Genomic DNA, 19,417 nt, shown 5'->3' on the forward strand with positions numbered 1-19,417 from the left:
GACAGCAAAAAATACCTGGGAATATATCTGCCAAAAGAAACCCAGAATTACATTAACATAATAAAGGTTTAAATAACTGGAGAAATATCAATATCAAGAATGGGCAGGGCCAATAAAATAAAAATGACAATTCATGTAAATTAATCTACTTATTCAATGCCATCCCAATTAAATCACCAAAAACCTATTTTAATGCATTAAAAAATTTTTAACAAAACTGATATAGAGCAATAAAAGGTCAAGATAACAAGGGAATCAATGAAAAAAAATGAAAAAAAAAAAATCAAAGAAAAAAGAAGGTCTAGCAGTACCAGATTTTTAATCATAAGGTGGTAATTCAAAACTATCTTGTACTGGCAAAGAAAAAGATAAATCAGTGAAAAAGAGTAGATATATTATACATAACAATAAATGACCTTGTGCTTGACAAACGTAAAGATTTAAGCTTTCGGACTAAGAATTCTGTTATATGGTAAAAACTGCTGGGAAAACTAACTGAAATTAAATATAGACCAGTATCTTACACTATTTACCAAGATAATATCAAAATGGATATATATATGACCTAGATACAAAGGAAGATATAAGTGAATCTGAAAAACATGTAACATGTGAATAAGAGGAAAATTTAGAAACGAGACAGAACACTGCAGATGTAAAATGGATATAAATAAAACAAATGTAGCCAAATTAGAAGGAAAACAGAAAAACTCAGGGAAAATTTATAAACAATTACTCAGATAAAGGTCTCATAGCTCAAATATATAGAGAACTATCAAATTTACAAGAATATGAATTTCTTCTCAATTGATAAATGTTCAGAGGAAATGAATAGGTGTTTTTTTGTGAAATTATCAAAGTTACATATAATCATAAGAAAAAAGCTCTAAATTATTATTGTTTAGAGAAATGTAAATTAAAACAACTGATATATCTTACATCTATCAGATCGGCTAAAATGATAAAGGGGAAAATGACAAATGTTGAAGGGGATGAAAAAAATAGTTCACATTTCCACCAACACTGTATTTATGTCCCAATGTAACCAGATGGCCCTGGAGGCAGTGGGAAACCTTGGCCTTTTTAAGTTAAGGTTCTTTTCAGGTGTCAGTTTCTTCTGTTTACCCACAACTCTATACTCAATTTTTGGAATGGAGATATGTGTTTGGGTCAGACTGATTCTTTTTGTTTTCTTGGATGGTGTGAGCAAGCCCTACTTGATCCTAGATAACATGGCTATGACTAGGTCCTAATATCTAAAGGAATGCTTGATTTGGGGCTTACTCTTCTGGTGGCCCAACTTAGGTTCAGGTCTTAGTTCCTTTTTTTGGCTCCTTTTCCTGGTACAGTATCTGATTTGGAATTGGCTTCATCCCTGAATATGACTCTGATCCAACCAAGTATTTTGATTGTGTTGGTAGCAAGCCTCTAAGAACCCAAATGTTTGATTTCCCAAGGTACTATCCTGATCTTTCATCTTACTATGGGTCCCTCTTTGGTTTGGGAATGGTCTGTTTGGATATGTCTATCCTATTTTCTGGCAGAGGTTTTGGAATAAGCACTGCTCTTGGACAAGTATGGCCCTTTCTCCTGAAATGCCTTCTATATGATGTCTGTGGTATAGGCCTTGCACTGGGAATTGTTCTGGCTCTTTTTCCCATGGAAGTTGGGGAATGGGCTGTACCAATCTAGATCTGGCCCTGCCTTCTATAAAGGTTTGAGTATGGGTTCCCTGACCAGATATAGGTCTGGCCCCGTCTCTTGCTGTTGAACCTGGCTATTTGCAAGGCCACCTAGCTGAAAAGATTTTGCTGAAAAATAACTGTATGGACATATATACATATATTGTATTTAACATATACTTTAACATATTTAAAATGTATTGGTCAACCTGCAATCTGGGGGAGTTGGTGGGGGGGAAGAAGGGGAAAAATTGGAACAAAGGGTTTTGCAGTTGTCAATGCTGAAAAATTACCCATGCATATATCTTGTAATAAAAAGCTATAATAATAATTTTTTTTTGGCTGAATTCTGTAGTTTTCTTATATGGTCCTGGATTGGAGAGAAAAGTCATAGTTGTTTTGCTTTGATTTTCTTTCTTTATTCCTTTTGATGTAGTTTTAGAACTTTACTAGAGATTTGTGAGTTTGGCTTCCATACATTACAACATTTCATGATCTTTCTATAATTCCTTGGCATATAGTTGAAACACATCAGGCCTGAACCAAGCAGGTTATCATCGATGAGAAACTAATTTTACATATTAAACTACTATATATCTATTGGAACAAGAAGACCAAATGGAAAAAAAGAAGGAAGGAAACAAGTATTTATTATGTGCCAGTCACTGTGCTAATCATTTTACAACACAATCTAATTCAATTTTCACTTTGGGAGGGAGGTGCTATTATTAGCCCCGCTTTACAGATAGCACCTTAAAAGAACTGACTTGGGTCATAGAGTTATTAAGTGTCCAAGGCTGGTCATGCTAATTCTGCATCCACTGATCTATTCAATGTATTACCTAGCTGACTCTACCCACGAAGTCCAGAAAAACTCCTTAGTGAGCAAACAATTCACTTATTGGAAGAGTGGAAGAGAGAGAAGCCAAATGCATTAGAATATAATTTTTTATTTTAGAATATAAATTCATCTTCAAAGGCAAGATAATGGATATTTGTGAGCATTATTGTTTACTACTTTATGCAGATTTTTGAAATATCATTGTCATTAATTAATACTATCTGAAAAAGGTGACTTTCCTTCCTTACCTGTCGGTTCAGCCTTATAGATAGGATGTTGCTAGAATAGCTGTAGTTACAAATTTCTGTACCCTTTTTGAAATGATACACATTCATCTGCCGTGGTTTTGTATGACTAACGACCACAACCAAGCTACTAGAGAAGAGCCGCTCTACAATGTAGACATCTGGTATTTCACCTAAAGGAGGAAGAAAAATAATACAATTTACAAATAATACTACACAGTATCAAGCTTAGGAATCCTGAATTAATTTTCAGTTACTAACTTTCTTCAAATTCTACTTACAATATGTCAAACATTAGTAAGCAGTTTTAATCATGACTATAAAACAATGCTGCTTTGACTTCTCAGTAATCATTTCAATTTTCTTAAAAGTTCAGAATTATGGGTTGGACTTTATGGGTTGGCAAGGATTTATTAAGTGCTTCTAGGTACTGGATGCTGTGCTAAATGATGGGGATACAAAAAAAAAAGGGGGGAAAAACCCAGTTCCTGCTATCAGAGATCTCATGGTTTAATTGAAAAATAAAAAAACAACTAAGTACAAAGATGGTGTAAACAGGATAAATTATGGATAATGAACAGAGGAAGGAACTAGGCATCTCATTTCTATAACTAACTTTCTATGTGACTCTAAGTAAGTCACAGTATTTGTCTGGGCCTCCTTTTCCTACTTTATAAGAAAATGGATCATTAATTGGTAAGCTTTACAAACTACAAAGATTTGGGGAAATTTCAATATACCTTATCTTTTCATAAGTTATAAGACAACCATGAAGCTATTAAAGTAGTATTGTAGCCTCCATGCCTTTCCAATTCTCTCTTGCACTAACATCAAGAGAAGTTGTGGTGGCAACAAGATTATACCAAGATCATTTCTTATGGATGTGGCTCTCTTCAACCCCAATGAGATGATTCAGACCAGTTCCAACAATCTTAGGATGAAGAGAGCCATCTACTCTCCAGAGAAAGGACTGTGGGAACTGAGTGTGGAGAACATAGCATTCTCTTTTTGTTGTTGTTTGCTTGCATTTTATTTTTTTTCCTCATTTTTTTCCGGTTTGATTTTTCTTGTGTAGGAATTTAATTTTATAAATATACATGCATATATTGGATTTAACATATATTTCTACTATGTTTGACATATAATGTACTACTTGCCACCTAGGGGAGGAGGTGGGAGAAGAGGTGGAAAAATTGGAACACAAAGTTGTTTCGCAAGGATTAATGTTGAAGAATTATCTGTGCACATATTTTGAATAATAAAGTTTTAATTTAAAAAAAAGGAATGAGAGAGAGAAGATGTGATCATATAGCTTAATCTTTTCCCTTAGTTTCTCTAGTCTTATAGCTTCTATTTCCAGCTTAAAGTAACTAGGATATTAGCTTTGTTTTAATCTTTCCCTTGTTCTCCATATAGAATAAGAAGGCCAAGACTGACAAAGCATTATCCAAGTGTGATTTAAGCTTCCATTTCTCTCTAAATATAGATTTCATATCTGCACTACTTCTTTACAATTAAATAAGTTGAACCACAAGTAATAGAATGTACCAGAATTAACTCATTCCTCAAACTGGCCCAGTAGTAGGGTTACACAGGCTTTCATCCTTGCTATTACTTTGATACCATTTTCTTATCATCACACCTCAATGTCCTCTTTTTTTTCCCCCTTAAAATTTTTTTTTGGGAAAAAAAAAATCCTCATTCTCCCCCCCCCCCCATTGAATAAAAGAGAAAAACAAAACTTTTATAACAAATATATATAGTCAAGCAAAATAATAAACCAGACTGATCATAATCTATGCCTTCAGTTCTTCACCTGAGAGATATCATCCTCTGGCATCACAACTGGTCACTGTTTTCAGCAGAGTTAAATCTTTCACAATTGCTTGTCTTAACAGTATAGCTGTACAAATCATTCATCTGAGTTTTGCTTACTTCTCTCTGTTTCAGTACACTGAGGTTGTTACAGATTTCTCTGAAATTCTTTTTATAATTTCTTATGATATAAGAGATATCCAATACAATTAATTATATGCCATAATTTTGTTCAACCACTCCCCATTTGATGGGTACTCCATTATTTCCAGTTCTTTGCCATCACAAAATGTATTATACAGTGTTGTTTCTGCTTAACATTTTTTTCATACAGCTGTTGACAGCTTAGATTTTTTTTCCTTAGAAAACTGCCTATTCATCTCCTTTGATTATTTTATCAATTAGGGAATAATTCTTATAAACATGAATCTGTTCTTTAAATATCTTAGAATTTAGACAATTGTCACAAAAATTTGTTATTTTTCTTCCAGTTATGTTTTCTTCCTAATTTCAAGTGTACTTGGTTCTTTTTTTTGTACAAACTTTCTTAATTTTATGTAATCAAAATTATCCACTTTTTCTTGAATCCTCTCTATTGCTTTCCTTATAATTAACTCATTCTTTAAAGGCATACTTGTACTATATTCTGCTCATTCTTGCTGCTATCATTAACTGATTTCCAGGAAATTCTCAGGTTTTTCCACTGATTTTCTCTTGGCATTTTCCACCTCATCTCTTGCCATCGCCTATAGAAACTTGATTTATCTGATGATCTTGCTAACAACTTGACCAAAATATTCTACCTCCTCAACTCCAGTCAACCTCTTTCTCTAAATCATTTTAGCCACATAGCAACATTCTGATCAAATCTTTCTGTATTCCTCTCCAACTAAACTTACTCTTACCAATTGTGACACTTTTGCCATCTTAGCTCTTAAAGTCCTTCCATTTGCAACCTGTGTTCTATGGCCTGCCAACTTAGCCATTCCCTAGAATCACTTGTTCCCTAATTTTCTTTTAAAAAAAATAAATAAAAAATGAGTTCCAGTGGTTTCTTTTGACTTTATACCAGAGTAATTACCCTCTCTTTTAATAAAGAAGTATATCAATTACTTTTTACAAGTAACTGATACATTGATTTTATCTAATATATGCAATATTTTGCTCCAGGAGTTCCCCATCTCTATGTCTTGAGGTGAGGAAATAAAAGTTTTTTTTTACCTATTTTCTGAAACCTGTAATGTTTTTTCTTTTTTTTTTTTCCTTAGGCAACTGGGGTTAAGATATTCGCCTAGGGCCACACAGCTAGAAAGTATTAAGTGCCTGAGGCCACATTTGAACTCAGGTCCTCTTGACTTCAAGGCTGGCATTCTATCCACTGCATCTAGCTGCCCCCTTAATTGCTTGTAAAAAAAACAAAAAAAACTTTTTAAAGAGTACAACTTTCTCAAAGTTATCTTTCCATTTACTTTGTTGTATTCATTATAGGAAAATAAAGGGAGTAAATATTTATACAATGCCTCCTATGTTCCTGATACTGTGCTAAGTGCTTTTACAGTATTATCTTATTTGATTTTTACAACAACTCTGTGAAGCAGGTGCCATGGAAACTGAGGCAAAAGGATATTAAGTGATTTACCCAAAGTCATACTAGCTATTAAATGTCTGAGGTTGAAACCCAGAGGTTCCTAATTTCAGACCCACTACTCTTTCCACTGTATCAACAGCTATCTTTTTTCTTGTTTATTTAATTGCACCTAAATTTATATAAATCCCACATTTCTCTAAATTTCTCATATTTGCCATTTCTTATTGCTCAAAAATGTTCTCTTACATTCACACATCATAGTTTTTTAGCCATTCCTTAATCAACAATTATCTATTCTCTTCTCAGTTCTTTGCTACTACAAGAAGCTGTTCTGAATATTTTGGTAAATATTGGACATTTATTTCTAATTTCTACTTCCTTTGGGTTCTGTGCTTAATAATGGCATCAATGGGTAAACAGCTAGGAACATTTCAGTTTCTATTATTGCATAATTCAAAATTGATATACAGAATGGCTCAATTGAATCACAGCACCACCAGTACGTTAACATAATTATTTTCCCCATAGCTACTTTACCATTGACTAGTCTCATTTTGGGAGGTCATCTCCCCCCAATATATGAATGTAAAATGCACTCTTGGAGTTGTTTTTAATTTGTATTTCTCTATTAAATTGAACATTTATGGTTTGCAATCTTTTGGAAAATTATTATCTACTGGGGAAGAGCTCTCTTACATGTTTATGTCACTTCCTTATATATCTCAGGTAATCTTTTCAATAAAATTTAATATGAATTTTTCTTGACTCCACAATTTTTCTTTTTCTTCTATCTTTATTGATTTATATATGAAATTAATTTTATGAAATTGGAAAACCTACTTTTGTCTTTTGATCTCTATCCTTTAAGAATTTTTATCCTTCCCATAGTTGTGAAAGGTACCTAGTATTCTCTCCATTTTAATGATATAACTTTTTATATTCCTATTATCTATTTTGAACCTTATAATGGAATATAAGATGTCTATTTGATCTAAACCTATTTTGTGTCAAGCTATTTCCACTTATCCCAGAAGTATTTATCAAAAAAAGTTCCTTCCCTCAATAATTTATGTTCTTGTATTTGTCAATCATTATTCTTTTTCTTTTTGCTTATCTAGTCTGTTCCACTAATGTTTTTTCTTTTTTTTTTTAATTAGTATCTAAATATTTTTGAGGAGTAACTTTATAACACAGATGTCTGACTGTCCCCTAAATTCTGCTCATTCTAATCTGTGATCAACAGTCACCATGTAATTTTTTTATCTTTTTTCTATGTCTGCTGAGCAACACTGTAGAGTCATAAAATTGAGTTGTCTTTAAGTACTACAAATTCATAGTGGTTAAATTCAGCTAGGTCCTTGTTGTTGCTCAACAGTCCTATTATCCCATTCTTACTGACTCACTTCATACTCCACAATAATTCCAAACTCTCTCTTCTCTTCTCCCTAACGTTCTCTTACTTGCAGATGAACTAGTCACCTATTTCAGTGAATATTGGGGCCAAATGACAAGATCTCCTTAACTATTCTTTCCCATTTCTCAAATCAATAGTAGCATCCCTTCTCTTTGGCTATAGAGGATAATTATATCCATTCTTAAGACTAACCCCTCTAAATAGCTTTGAAAATTACACACTAGAATTTCCAATCAAGATAGCTGCTCAAGTGAGAGGCATCTAGCTTTCATATACCTTCTCCAGTTAAATTTTGAACTGTTCAGAAGACTCAAGTTAAGAGTTTTTGCTGTGAAAAGTAATTTGACTTTTTCCTTTCTTAAAACTGCACGTATACACACACACTCAACCAAAAAGCTGAGGTCAAGAAGAAATATATTTTAATTGTAATTTTTGGTAAATGTAAATTTTTTTGATAAATACTCATCCATTTCAGTCATGTTTTCTACATAAAATTAGGCAAAATAGTTGCTAATAATTTCCTTTATTTCTGTTTCATCTTTTGTGAATGCTTCTTGCATTCTGCTATTGTCGATTTGGTTTTCTTCTCTTTTTATAAAGATAATTAAACTATTACAAATAATTAAACTATTTTATTAGCTTTTAACTAAAATTAAGAGCTGAATTTTTTGATATCAATAAATTCAATGTTTTATTAATCTCTTTGATTTTTCTACCTGTGTTTAATAGATTTTTAAATTTGCTGCTTTTCTAGTTATCTTACTGTATGCCTAACTCAATCTATTTTGTCTATTTTCTATTAATACAAGTGTTTAGAAATATAAATTTTCTCCTAAAAACTGCTGTGGCACATCTAAATATATTATCATTTTCTTGGATGAAATCTACCATTTCTAAGAGTTGTTCTTTGATCTACTAATTTTTTTAGGAATAAATTCTCAAGACATTTACAGTTTAATCCTCTCCTTTAAGAATTCAAAATTTTAATATTTAATGCATTACGATCTGTAATTATGTTTCTTTTTAGACATTTTTTACATTTATGTAAAGATGCTATAAAATATTGAAAATGTGTGTATTCCTTTTTATTCTTATTCAATTGTGGCCATATAAGTATCATATTGTTTTTTCCTCCAACATAATGTACTCTACTTTTAACTTTGTTTCTGATCCCTTTTTACAAAGAAGGTGGTAAAAAGGAAGGAATGTAATTAATGCTTTATTTATAACTATAATTGAAGCTAGTGGCTTCCCTACCTTTGTAACTCCTTTTCTCTTTTAACCTACTTTAATCACTTAAGGCTGTTTTTATTTTGGGATTCAAATGGGGTTAAGTGGTTTGTCCAGGGTCACCCAGCTAATGAATATCTGAGATCAAATTTGCACTCAGGTACTCTCTACTCCAAGGCTGGTGATCTATCCATAACCTTGACATCAGATATTTGTTTCTGGTGGGTTTAGATGATAACCATTTTAATCAACATTTAATTGCTTTCAAGTACTTAAATGTTTTATCTTTTTAGGTTTCTTTTGACTCCTATACTTGAATTTCAAAGTTTCTACTCAGCTTTGATCTTTTCATCAGGAATGTTTCAAAATCTTCTCTTCAATTCTACTAAATGTCCTTTCTCCCAGTCTTACAATTTAAATTATCCTTAGTTGTAAACCATTATTTTTTGCCTTTTGGAATATCATATGCCAAGATTTCTACTTTATAGTAATAGATGACAAATCTTATATGATCCTTAGTGTGATTCCTTGCTATTTGAACTTATTGTTTGGCCTTTTGTGGTTATTTTTCTTTGACAGAGGGGCTCTCAATTTTAGTTCTGATGTTCCTGGGAATTTTTCACCTGTAATGCTTATATCACGAGTGAACTTGGGAAAGTCACTTTATTTGCCTAAGTCTTAATTTCTTTCTCTCTAAAATGGGAGGGAGAATGGAGTAGATTCTACAATAACCCTCTTGTCCATCTTCAGTCTGAGTTCAAATTCAGCTTTAGACTCCTACTAGCCAAGTAACCCTGAACATATCACTTAATCCTGTTTGCCTCACTTCCCTCATTTATAACATGAATTGGAGAAGGAAATGGCAAACCACTCTCGCATTTTTTGCAAGAAAACCTAAATTGGGTCATGAAAAGTAAAGTTAAAGTTCTCTTGATTGACATTAAAAACTCACTATAATCTTCAACAGCCTTACTTTTCCTAAACTCTTCTCCATGCACTTATGTTCTAGCCAAAAAATCATAACACTTTATGCCTATGTTTATATTGCTTCCTATGCCTGATATATTCTCACTCTTTCTGCCTACTGAACTGCTATACATCCTTTAAAGCCCAACTTAAAATATTACCTCCTCTTGAAGGCTTTCTAAGTTCTCTATCTGCATCTACCTTCCTATCCTTTGGCCAGAAAGACCTTTTCCTTTGGACTTCATATTATATTTTATTATACATCTCCCTAAATCATTTATTACATAACATTGATGAACAGTTATTTATGTCTTTTTTCTCCTACTAGTCTGGAAGGTCTAAAAAGCCTTGTTTTATCAAAATTCTGTATGACTTTCTAGCACTTAGCACAGTGCTCATTATAGAGTGAAGAGTGAATAACTGTTTATAAGCACTATATAAATTACTTTATTATTATATTGGTCTCCTTGCTATTCTTCAAATAAGACTTTTTATCATGAAGCTCAAGGCATTTTCACTGGCTGTTCCGTGTATGGAATGCTCTCCCTTCTTATGTCTAGGCTTCTTTCAAGTCCCAGCTAAAACCCCATCTCTACAGAAAAACCTTTCCCAATCAGTCTTAAGAATGGTGCCTTCCCTCTGTAGATTATTAACTAACTGTTTCAATAAAATAGTAAACAACACAAAATAATAATGGCAAAATAATGGCAAAAATAGTGGCATAATGTAATGGACAGAAAGCCAGAGTGGGAGTTGGCAGGATCTGATTCAAGTCCATAGGCTATGCGATCCTGGACAAGTCACATTCTCAGAAAGCACCAAAGAATTTTCAAAGACTATAAAGCTGCTGATTTGCACTGACAGAAGTAATTTCTTCTCTGGGATTTCCTTATACCATTTAAATCATGTTTACACCAAAAAGAAGAAAAAAACAAGGGGAAAAGTTCCCATTTATATTTTTTATGAAACAACTAACTCACAATTTAGTGAGATATCACTAAACTAATCAGGAAACTAAGCTCCAAAGAGATTAGGTGACTTGACTAAAGGCACAAAACCAGTTAATTGTTGAGTCAGGTATCTGAATCCAGGTTTTATAATTCCCCTTCCCTTTCTACATCATGTTATTTCTCACATGTAATTAAAACCTAAGAAAATGTGTTAGCAAAGCTATCAAATAAGAGGATTTCATAGTAACCCAACAGATCAGTAACTGACTCTCCCCCCCGCCCCCTTTTTTGTTTTAAAGAAAGATGAGGCAGTTCCAGGATTCGTTTCAAATCCTGGAAAATCAAGACTGAGTTTATAAGCAAGAAGGAAAGAAAGAAGGGGTGGGGTGGGGTTCTCCAATACTAGAAATTAACATCCAAAATGATGACTAAATAAGAATGAAATTAAACAATGCCTTACTGCTTTCATGGACTTGGTCCAGTTGTTCCACAGAACTCAGGGAAAATAACCTATACCCAGTTTTGGTTCCAATTGCTAGGGATCTGCAACAGATAAAAGATAAAATGGAAATAGCACATAAATTGTAGTCAAGCAGACTAATGAAACAAGCTCTCTTTCTCTCCTTTCAACCTAGATATTGTCTGCCAAGAACACACACACAGTCTGACTCTGAACTGGTAAATTCCTGTATAATCAGGTACATGTTGGAAAGCAGATGAACCTATAATCAAAACTAAGGGGTCAAATTAAAATTCAAATGCAAATTGTAAATCAGGCTCTTTATTAATGATATGAAAGCCTACTAAATACATATAGTTTTCTTAAAAGTTAGGTAGCAACAAGATTTCTAAATTGCTACTGATTCCTGTCCCTCTCTGGTATTTAGGAGTTTTTTGGTTTGCTGAAGATCTTATTTCGATAAGATTGTTCACAAAGTTCAAAAAGTAATAGAAAAAATGAAATAAAATTATTTGAAATAACAGATTTACATTAAGAAATAAGAAATCAAAATAATCATTAATTTAGGTTTTAAATAATAATTCAAACCATTATCTGATAAAATTTAGATAAAATAAAAATGAATATGTTTAATTTTTCATGTGTCAACTTAGTGACTCAATCCTTAAGTATGACTCCAGGGTCCCTTGGCTTCTATGAAGCAAAAAACCCAGTTGACTAGAGTCAGGACAAGCTCTTTCATTCCAATTTATGTTTTCATAAGATTTTGTTTTGGACTTGGAGACAAGGAAAATGTGAATTGGACCTTTGGTTCCAACAGTTAGTAGTAATGTGACCCTTTGCTTCTTTTTTTTTTCCCCGTTTCATTTTGCAATGATATTTTGCGACTATAATAAGGCTGCTAATTCCTAACTCTTAAAGTTGTTATTTTGTCTGGATCAGGATTTCATTTGCTAGAGAATGCTCAGTGAGGAACCTCCTTAATCCATGATACACACCTATTTTGTCTGAGACTCAAAGATTAAGTGATTCACCCAGACCACAAAGTCACTTTGTAGCAGCAGGATTTGAATCTATGTGTTGTTAAATGGGGTTAAATCAGGTTATTCTCCAATTGCCAAAATACATGGTCTCACAAGGTTAATATGATCAAATGAAATTCTGTACAAAACTTATATTGTTAAATAAAAAATATTTTTAAAAATTATCCATTTTGGAGAAATTGTTAAGGATGAAACTTAAACTTTACAACAAAATATATATAAAAGGGAAGCAATGACCACACTAACTAGATGGCTATCACCTTTTCTTTCATTAACAAAGACTGAACTTCCCCATCTTCTAATCAACTTCTTTCTATAGAGCATAATAGCTATTCTATTCCTGTCTTTAAGAACCTTAAACAGCTGAAAATCCAGTCTTAGATTAAACATTTGCTTTAAAAAAATAGGGTTCTCTTAGCTGAAAAAACAAACCAAGATTCCAAGGGAAACTTACCTTACTTCTTTAAGATAAACAAACAAACATTTTGGTATTTATCTAAACTTTAAACTTATGGAAGGAGGGAGAGAAAATGCTGTTTATTGTCATACTGACTTTAGTACTCTATAGCAATAGTCAAATACAGCTGTTATATCAATTATGGAGCAAAGCAGTTTAGTTTTGTCTGTAGAAAACAATGAGATTCCCATTAATTCAAAATTTTGATCAGTACCTACAACTTCTAAATCTTGTTCTTAAATTTACTACTTTCAGAGTTCTTGTCTCTTATGAAAAGAAATTTCAAAAAGCCCCTTTTATTAAAAGTGTGTTATTAACACAGACACTCATGAGTTATCTTTTATATTCTTAAGTATCAACCTACACCTTCACAAAGAATACAATTACACACTAAGTGTGTTTGATGATGGGCACTGATTTATTTTAAAACCATGTCATACAATCCTCAGTTCAGAGACTATAACGACAACTTTTATTTATAGATGGGATTAGCCTGCCCAACAGAGAGCTTCCTTCTATTAAAAAAAAAAAAAAAATGACAGTATGAATTGAGAAGTTAATCAAACATCCAATACAGATTTGAAAATGATAGTTTAGTAGAAGCTGCAATTTATTCAATAATGTTTAAAAAAAAACATACAATAAAGTAAACTTCAGTACTTCAAATCCATTATAAATTGGATTCTTACATAAGTTTTTGTGGGGAGCTGGCACTAATCTACACGCCATAAGGTGTTAAGGCCACATTCCAAAAGACTGCCCTAACCTTGAATAGGAGTCTCCTAATCACATCCTGGAGCTTCCTACATGACCAAGACTGCCCTAACCTTAAATAGGCAGATATCTAGGCATCTCCTAATCACATCCTGGAGCTTCCTAAGACCAAAGGCACCTGATCAGCTCATCCTTGGGTGGGAAACCAATCCTTTGTCTAGGACCCCCACCCTGTACTAAGTTGGAGCAACCCTGCTGCCATATATATCTGTACTATTGCACCCATAAAAATGAGATGGTTTTGTCTTGCCTCCCCTCTCTCTTGCCCTTATCTCTCTTCTTCCAGGGTCCACACACTCTGCCTCGAGGCCCAAGGCAAGTTTTTAGGCATCTATTAATTTATAAAGAAGGATTCTCTTCTTTCTAACCTATTTGGGTTAAAAGATAGAATAAAAATATATTGTAATCAAGCAGACTAATGAAACAAACCCAGGCATTTCAACAGCCATACCTTCTTACAAAATACATCTTACAAAACCTTAAAATGTTATCAAAGCCAAGCTGTTGTGCTACTCAATTACACAAAGCTTTTCAAACAAAGGCACACTGAAGCACAGTGTGTTTTAAAATAAAAACAGGGTGAATGAAAAACTAGGCTACAAAGAGTACATAGTGACCTTAATTATCCTACTATAATATTCAATGTTAACATAGATCTGAAGCTACCATAGCTCAAGCATGAAATATACTCAGAAGAATGATAACTAGCATTTATATGGTACTTTAAATAGCTCATATTACTGCAGCCTTCCTAAAACTCTGTGAAATGCCATTATTATTCCCATTCTACAGTTGACAACAACAAAAACTGGCACAACCAGGAGTACAAGATGTTGCCAACTTTCTAATGATTTGGGACTACATATGAAAGATGGCTATCCATATGGTTGTAAGAAATACACTTAAAACTATTAAGTCAAAACGCCTAAATTGCAGTTTAATAATCTCATGAACAACTATGGCTAAGAACCCAGGCCCAAAGAGGAAAATCAAAGAGAGATATTAAGCTCCTTGTGGGCACAGGCTTTTTTTTTTTTTTTTTTTTTTTAAACCGTATCCAGTGACTAGCAAACAGTACTTCTGCACTTAAAAACAAACAAAAAACATGCTGAATTCCACTTAAGACAATATGATGCTCAACTCTGGAAAAGGGGACATCTGCGCAAAAGTCTCTTCTGGTTTAGAAGAATAAAATTTTTGTTGAAAAGCCAAGCAGAAGGCAAAATTCTAGTGCTTGAAAACTGGTTAGGCCAATGGCAAGCAGTCTGCCCTGACAGCGAAGTTGGACCACAGCAAGAAGGAGTCAGCTGAAAAGCTTGCCACATCTTTGTCCCGATTCTGAGGGCAGTTGCCACGTTACCGTGGAAAGCGACAGATAGGGAAAGAACCCTTTGCTCCCATCTCCCTGCATCCTTTTTCTAACCTCCTCCAGCACGTTCCTGAAGTCGAGTCAAACAAATAGTCACGAAACTCCCAAGTGCCGGACTTGAGCTTTCCATTCCTCAAGCTCCTCTTTCGGCTTTGATCAAACAGTGTCGCTTCCTTTCTCCCCTGCCGTTTTCCTCTAGTCTTCCCACCATCAAGCCAACCCTCCTTTTTTTGCTTCCTTCCTTCCTTTCTTCCTCCCTTTCCCTTCCCCCCTCACTCCTTGCTCAAACCGAACAATCTTGTTTGGGTGGCATTTGCTTTGAATCCCAGGGTTGAAATTAGGCATTGGGGGAATAGGAAAGGGGGGCGCGTAGGAATCACGTGACCCTCACGTGACTGCCAGTCTGTCTCTTGGCGCCCCCCCCCCCCCCCAATCGCCCAACAACGGCTACATGACACCTTTCCCCTAGCTGGCCGCCCCCGCTAACTCTTAAAAAAATGAAGGGAGAAGACGCCAGTCTGCTCAGCATCGGTCGCGACAGGTCCCCCCTCCCTCGGCTGGGAGTCGCAAAGCGCTGCTTACGTGCGGTCCTGGTTGAAGGAGAAGCAGCTAAGCCCGGCTTCGGCCTCCACCCCGCCCGGGGGGGCTTCGGCCACCTCTGCCTCCATGGCGGGCGGAGGAGAGGGGTTCAGCATGACAAGGAGGGACGGGTCGCGAGCCCGGGTCGCGACAGCCGCCTGGACTAGCCTCTCGGCTGCGGTGGTGGCGGCGGCGGCGGCGGCAGCAGGTCCTCGAGCCCCCCTCCCCTCTGGGACCCTGGGGCCCACCTCCACAGCTGGCAGCCGGGCGCCGCCGAGCAGCTGACTGGGTGGAGCCGCCTGCCATTGGTGGCCACCCCGCGCTGGGGCGGGACTGCCGGCTAGGCCAATCGCCAGTGGCTGGGGGTGGTACTTCTCAGTGGGGGACCCCGCCCCGGCCGGCGACGCCGCTGCTCATTGGGCCAAGGGTTTAACTACGTGGCTGGAGGCCACGTGGTAGTGTTTTCTTCTCTAAGGCTGTGAGTTGGAGAGGTGAAAAACTAAGGTCCCTTAGGAAGGGTGGGCACATCTGGAGCTTCTGGTGTGTGCAATTGGAGGGAATCTTATTGCGATACAGTCCTGCGTCCCTGGCTTCTGTAACTTTCTTTTTTACAAACTTCCCGTAAACAAGACGTAGATTTCACTAAAGCAAGGGTATCTTAAGTTAAAGATAGTGCCCAAAACTTGTTTCTTAACGGCTGGAAAAAAAAGAGCAAGGAAGAGAATTCAATTAATCCGTGTCTTTGACACTGGAAAAGGCTTTTTCTTTTTTCCTCCCTGTTAACTAGTGCCTTTCCTGTTTTCCTGTGCTGTAAATTCCTCAAGGATTCAAAACTAGAGTTCTGGATTATAAACGACAACGAATATGCAACCTTTGGGGAAAGGAGGAGAGAGAATGTACATATTTAGAAACTATGGAATCAAAAAAAGGCAGAGAAAGTATATAGGATCATTTAAATCTTTAAATTAGACATCCCAAGTTTTATTTCAAACCCTAATGTCCTGGTAACTGGCAGTCTTATCATTCTGCTCCTTGTTCCCTTCCTTTTCTGTAACACGGTAAGGAGGCAAATTAAAGGTATATTTATAGGTCGGTTTGTAAAGCCAAAGTTCCCTTTTAATGGGGTGACCAGTTCCTCCATTTGTCCTATTTCTGCCTTAAGGTTATGACTGTCCCCTCTTAATGGTTGAGATAAAGGTGTTATAGACATTCCTTAATGTCATTAGAATATCAGTAACCTCCCTATATTAGGTTATCCCCACCTAGGTCCCTCCATTCTGTCATTGTTCTTGTATTCCATAAAAGGCTCGCTGTCCCGCTACTCCGGGCTAGACTCTTTGAGATGATAGTCTCGTCTAGCCCTGGGATCCAGTGGTCCCAGTATTTCTCTCTATTTAATAAATTATTGAATTGGTCTCTAATCTCTGTCTTGCTCAGTTTTTTTGGCATTACATTTGGAGTTCCCCAGAGAGATAATTAGAAAATGAACAGGATTAGAGATAAGTGACTTTCCGGTCTCTGCCTTGGGCCCGGTGACTGCGAATCTGAACTCTTGGCCTGCAGAGGTCTGGCCCTCCCAGATTTCTTTCCAGAGCCTCTGGGAAAGAGAGCAGTTTCCAGCCTCAATAGCCTGATGGTAGACAACCCCATTTCGGCCACAGGAGAGTAAGTTTGTTTTGGTACCTTTTGGGGTACCATCTGGTTATGTCTTTTTTTAATTTAATAGGCTTTTATTTACAGGTTATATGCATGGGTAACTTTACAGCATTAACAATTGCCAAACCTCTTGTTCCAATTTTTCACCTCTTACCCCCCCACCCCCTCCCCCAGCCATCTGGTTACGTCTTAAGACTTGTTTTGTTTGTTTGGTTTGGTTGATGAATAACCGGATTCACCCGGTTGCACGGTTGTACAGTTGTCACTTTTGGGGTGCCCTTGGGGTACTGGTTGGTTTGATTAGTGAATAACCGGACGCAGTTGTCACTTGGGGTGCCCTTTTTGGGGGGTGCCATTTGCTTGGGTGATGAGTGGCCTACTGGACGCGGGAGGTCGCTACTGGAGTGTGATCTAGACACTCCGTCGCCCCAAAACTCTTTTCCTGGAGCAGATGCTTTGCTTGAGGAAACTCTTTCTGTCCAACTCTTTTCCAGAGACAAAGGCCCTCCTTTGCTTTCTAGAGGTCCTCCCACTTCTTCCATCGAGTGGGAAATATATACATTTGAAAATGGGACTCAAGTTTCCCTGTTTGGGTCATTCTGTGTTAGAGTAATGCCGGCCCCTCCCGCTTTTGCACGCTCAGGGGGCTATCTACAAAGACTGGGGGTTTTAAAAAACGCCATTTGGTTTGGCTTTAATGTTAGTGTCCTACTGAATGTTGTAATTGTGCAGTCTAAGTGTGATCAGTGTTTTGTATATCTTGTATATTATTTAGTTGTGCTCTGTGTTCTATGTGATTTTTGTGAAATTGTTTGTAATTTGTCTATTTCGGTAACTTAAGAGCTCTGTTAAATTTAAGAACAATGATCAAATTTGGGAATTGGTTATTTCAATACTGAACTCCAGCTGGTGAAAACATTTGATTAGGAATTTAAAGATGATTCTAAATTTGGGAAATGAATTGGTCATCATTAAGTATAAGATCTTAAAGGAACAATAGCTTGTTAAAGAAGTTCTGTTAACTTGCCTGAAAGATGTCATGTGCCTCTAATTTTGCCTAAAGTATGTAACAAGGACTTTTCTGAAAGTTTCAACTATGGCCAAGTTGGACCTTAGAAGAAGTCCATTGGGAATAATGGCCACATGGGGCCAGAAGGAGAGAAACTATGTTGTTTTATTATTTGAAATGAGATAGAAATGGATTATATGCTTTAAATCCAGTTCTGCTGGACATGTAGGTTTATGGGATTCCCCCACCCACCCACTGATTTCTGCTACTTTAAATGTTGGGTGGGGTAGCGATCTTTTGTAAAGATTTAAACAAATCTTTTATATTTGCCCCTCTCCACTGCTGCTACTTCAGCTATAGGAGCCATTTAGTTAGCCTGGAGTGAAATTTAGTTGGACTTGGCTCCCCACCCTTCCAATCTGGTCATCAGTAATCATTATATCCTAAATACTTGAACAAATAAGTATTTGGTCTAGTCATCTATTGGTTACTAGATATTGTGTCTGGATATTAAAGTTTTTTTTGTTACTAGATATTGTGTCTGGATATTAAAGTTTTTTTTAAGGTTTTTAACTAATGAGAAGCCACATCTTGTAGCAGTCCTTGTGGACTTTCTATCTCAGACTGTTCTAACTTTTCTTTGTTAGATTTGTTTTTATTTCTAGATTTGGTCAAATTGCAGATATTGACTTGCTTCTGGGACCTAGATCAAACCTTTGTCAGCTTGCCACACTACAGACCCATCCCCCTTGTGGACTGAGTATCATCCCTGTTCAGCTTGAAGAAGCAAATGACAGCCATCGCCCACTTTTCCTGATGTAATTTGGACTGAAAGTGGTCGACTTGCTAGAATTTTCATTGTATTACTGTGTTTTTAAGACTTGGAATGGAAATTGTTAAACTTGTGTAACTATTGCTGTTATGTCTAAGGGACTTTTAGTCAGTTATGTATATGCATATGGGTATGATTTGTATGTGAGATGGTCATTTGATAATTCCTTTCCAAAAGAAGAAAAGGGAGGAGAAGAAATAGGAAAGTGGGAAAACTGGTATCTTGCTAGTTCAAATTTAATTGGAAGTCCTTTACTCCTTGCTTAAATTTACTAGACTACGATTTGCTGGTTGTGCTTTAACTTGGAAATCCCTTATTCTGTTGGAATTGCCCTGGCAGACTCAGTTTTTGGGATTATATTTTAGAAACAATCAGAAATTGGATACCTGTCTTGGAACTGGCAGTTTCTCTGAGGTGTTTCTCCACTCCTGTTACCCCAGGTCCTTAATTAGTATTTCAGCGTACTTAAAAGGACCTTGTTGGTATGGAGGCCTCTAAAAAGTGTGG

General features: G+C 35.9%; 1 protein-coding gene across 4 annotated transcripts in view; it reads right to left on the reverse strand.

Annotated features, from left to right (window-relative positions):
• Nucleotides 1–19,417, reverse strand: part of WIPI1 (WD repeat domain, phosphoinositide interacting 1) — a 71,206-nt gene that overhangs the window by 35,612 nt on the left and 16,177 nt on the right. For 2 of the 4 annotated variants that reach the window (XM_003768564.4, XM_012548557.3), the window contains exons 1-3: nt 15,417–15,709; nt 11,192–11,274; nt 2,772–2,941 (exon numbers count right to left, since the gene is read on the reverse strand). In XM_003768564.4, coding sequence (XP_003768612.2) covers nt 2,772–2,941; nt 11,192–11,274; nt 15,417–15,529 — 366 coding nt within the window. In that variant the 5' untranslated portion in view covers nt 15,530–15,709. Of the gene's footprint in view, nt 1–2,771; nt 2,942–11,191; nt 11,275–14,888; nt 15,068–15,416; nt 15,710–19,417 lie in introns of those variants that run through there. The other 2 variants (XM_023502583.2, XM_031965695.1) reach the window with 2 other exon arrangements.

Source organism: Sarcophilus harrisii, chromosome 4 (assembly GCF_902635505.1).
Source record: "Sarcophilus harrisii chromosome 4, mSarHar1.11, whole genome shotgun sequence".
Classification (NCBI taxonomy): domain Eukaryota; kingdom Metazoa; phylum Chordata; class Mammalia; order Dasyuromorphia; family Dasyuridae; genus Sarcophilus; species Sarcophilus harrisii.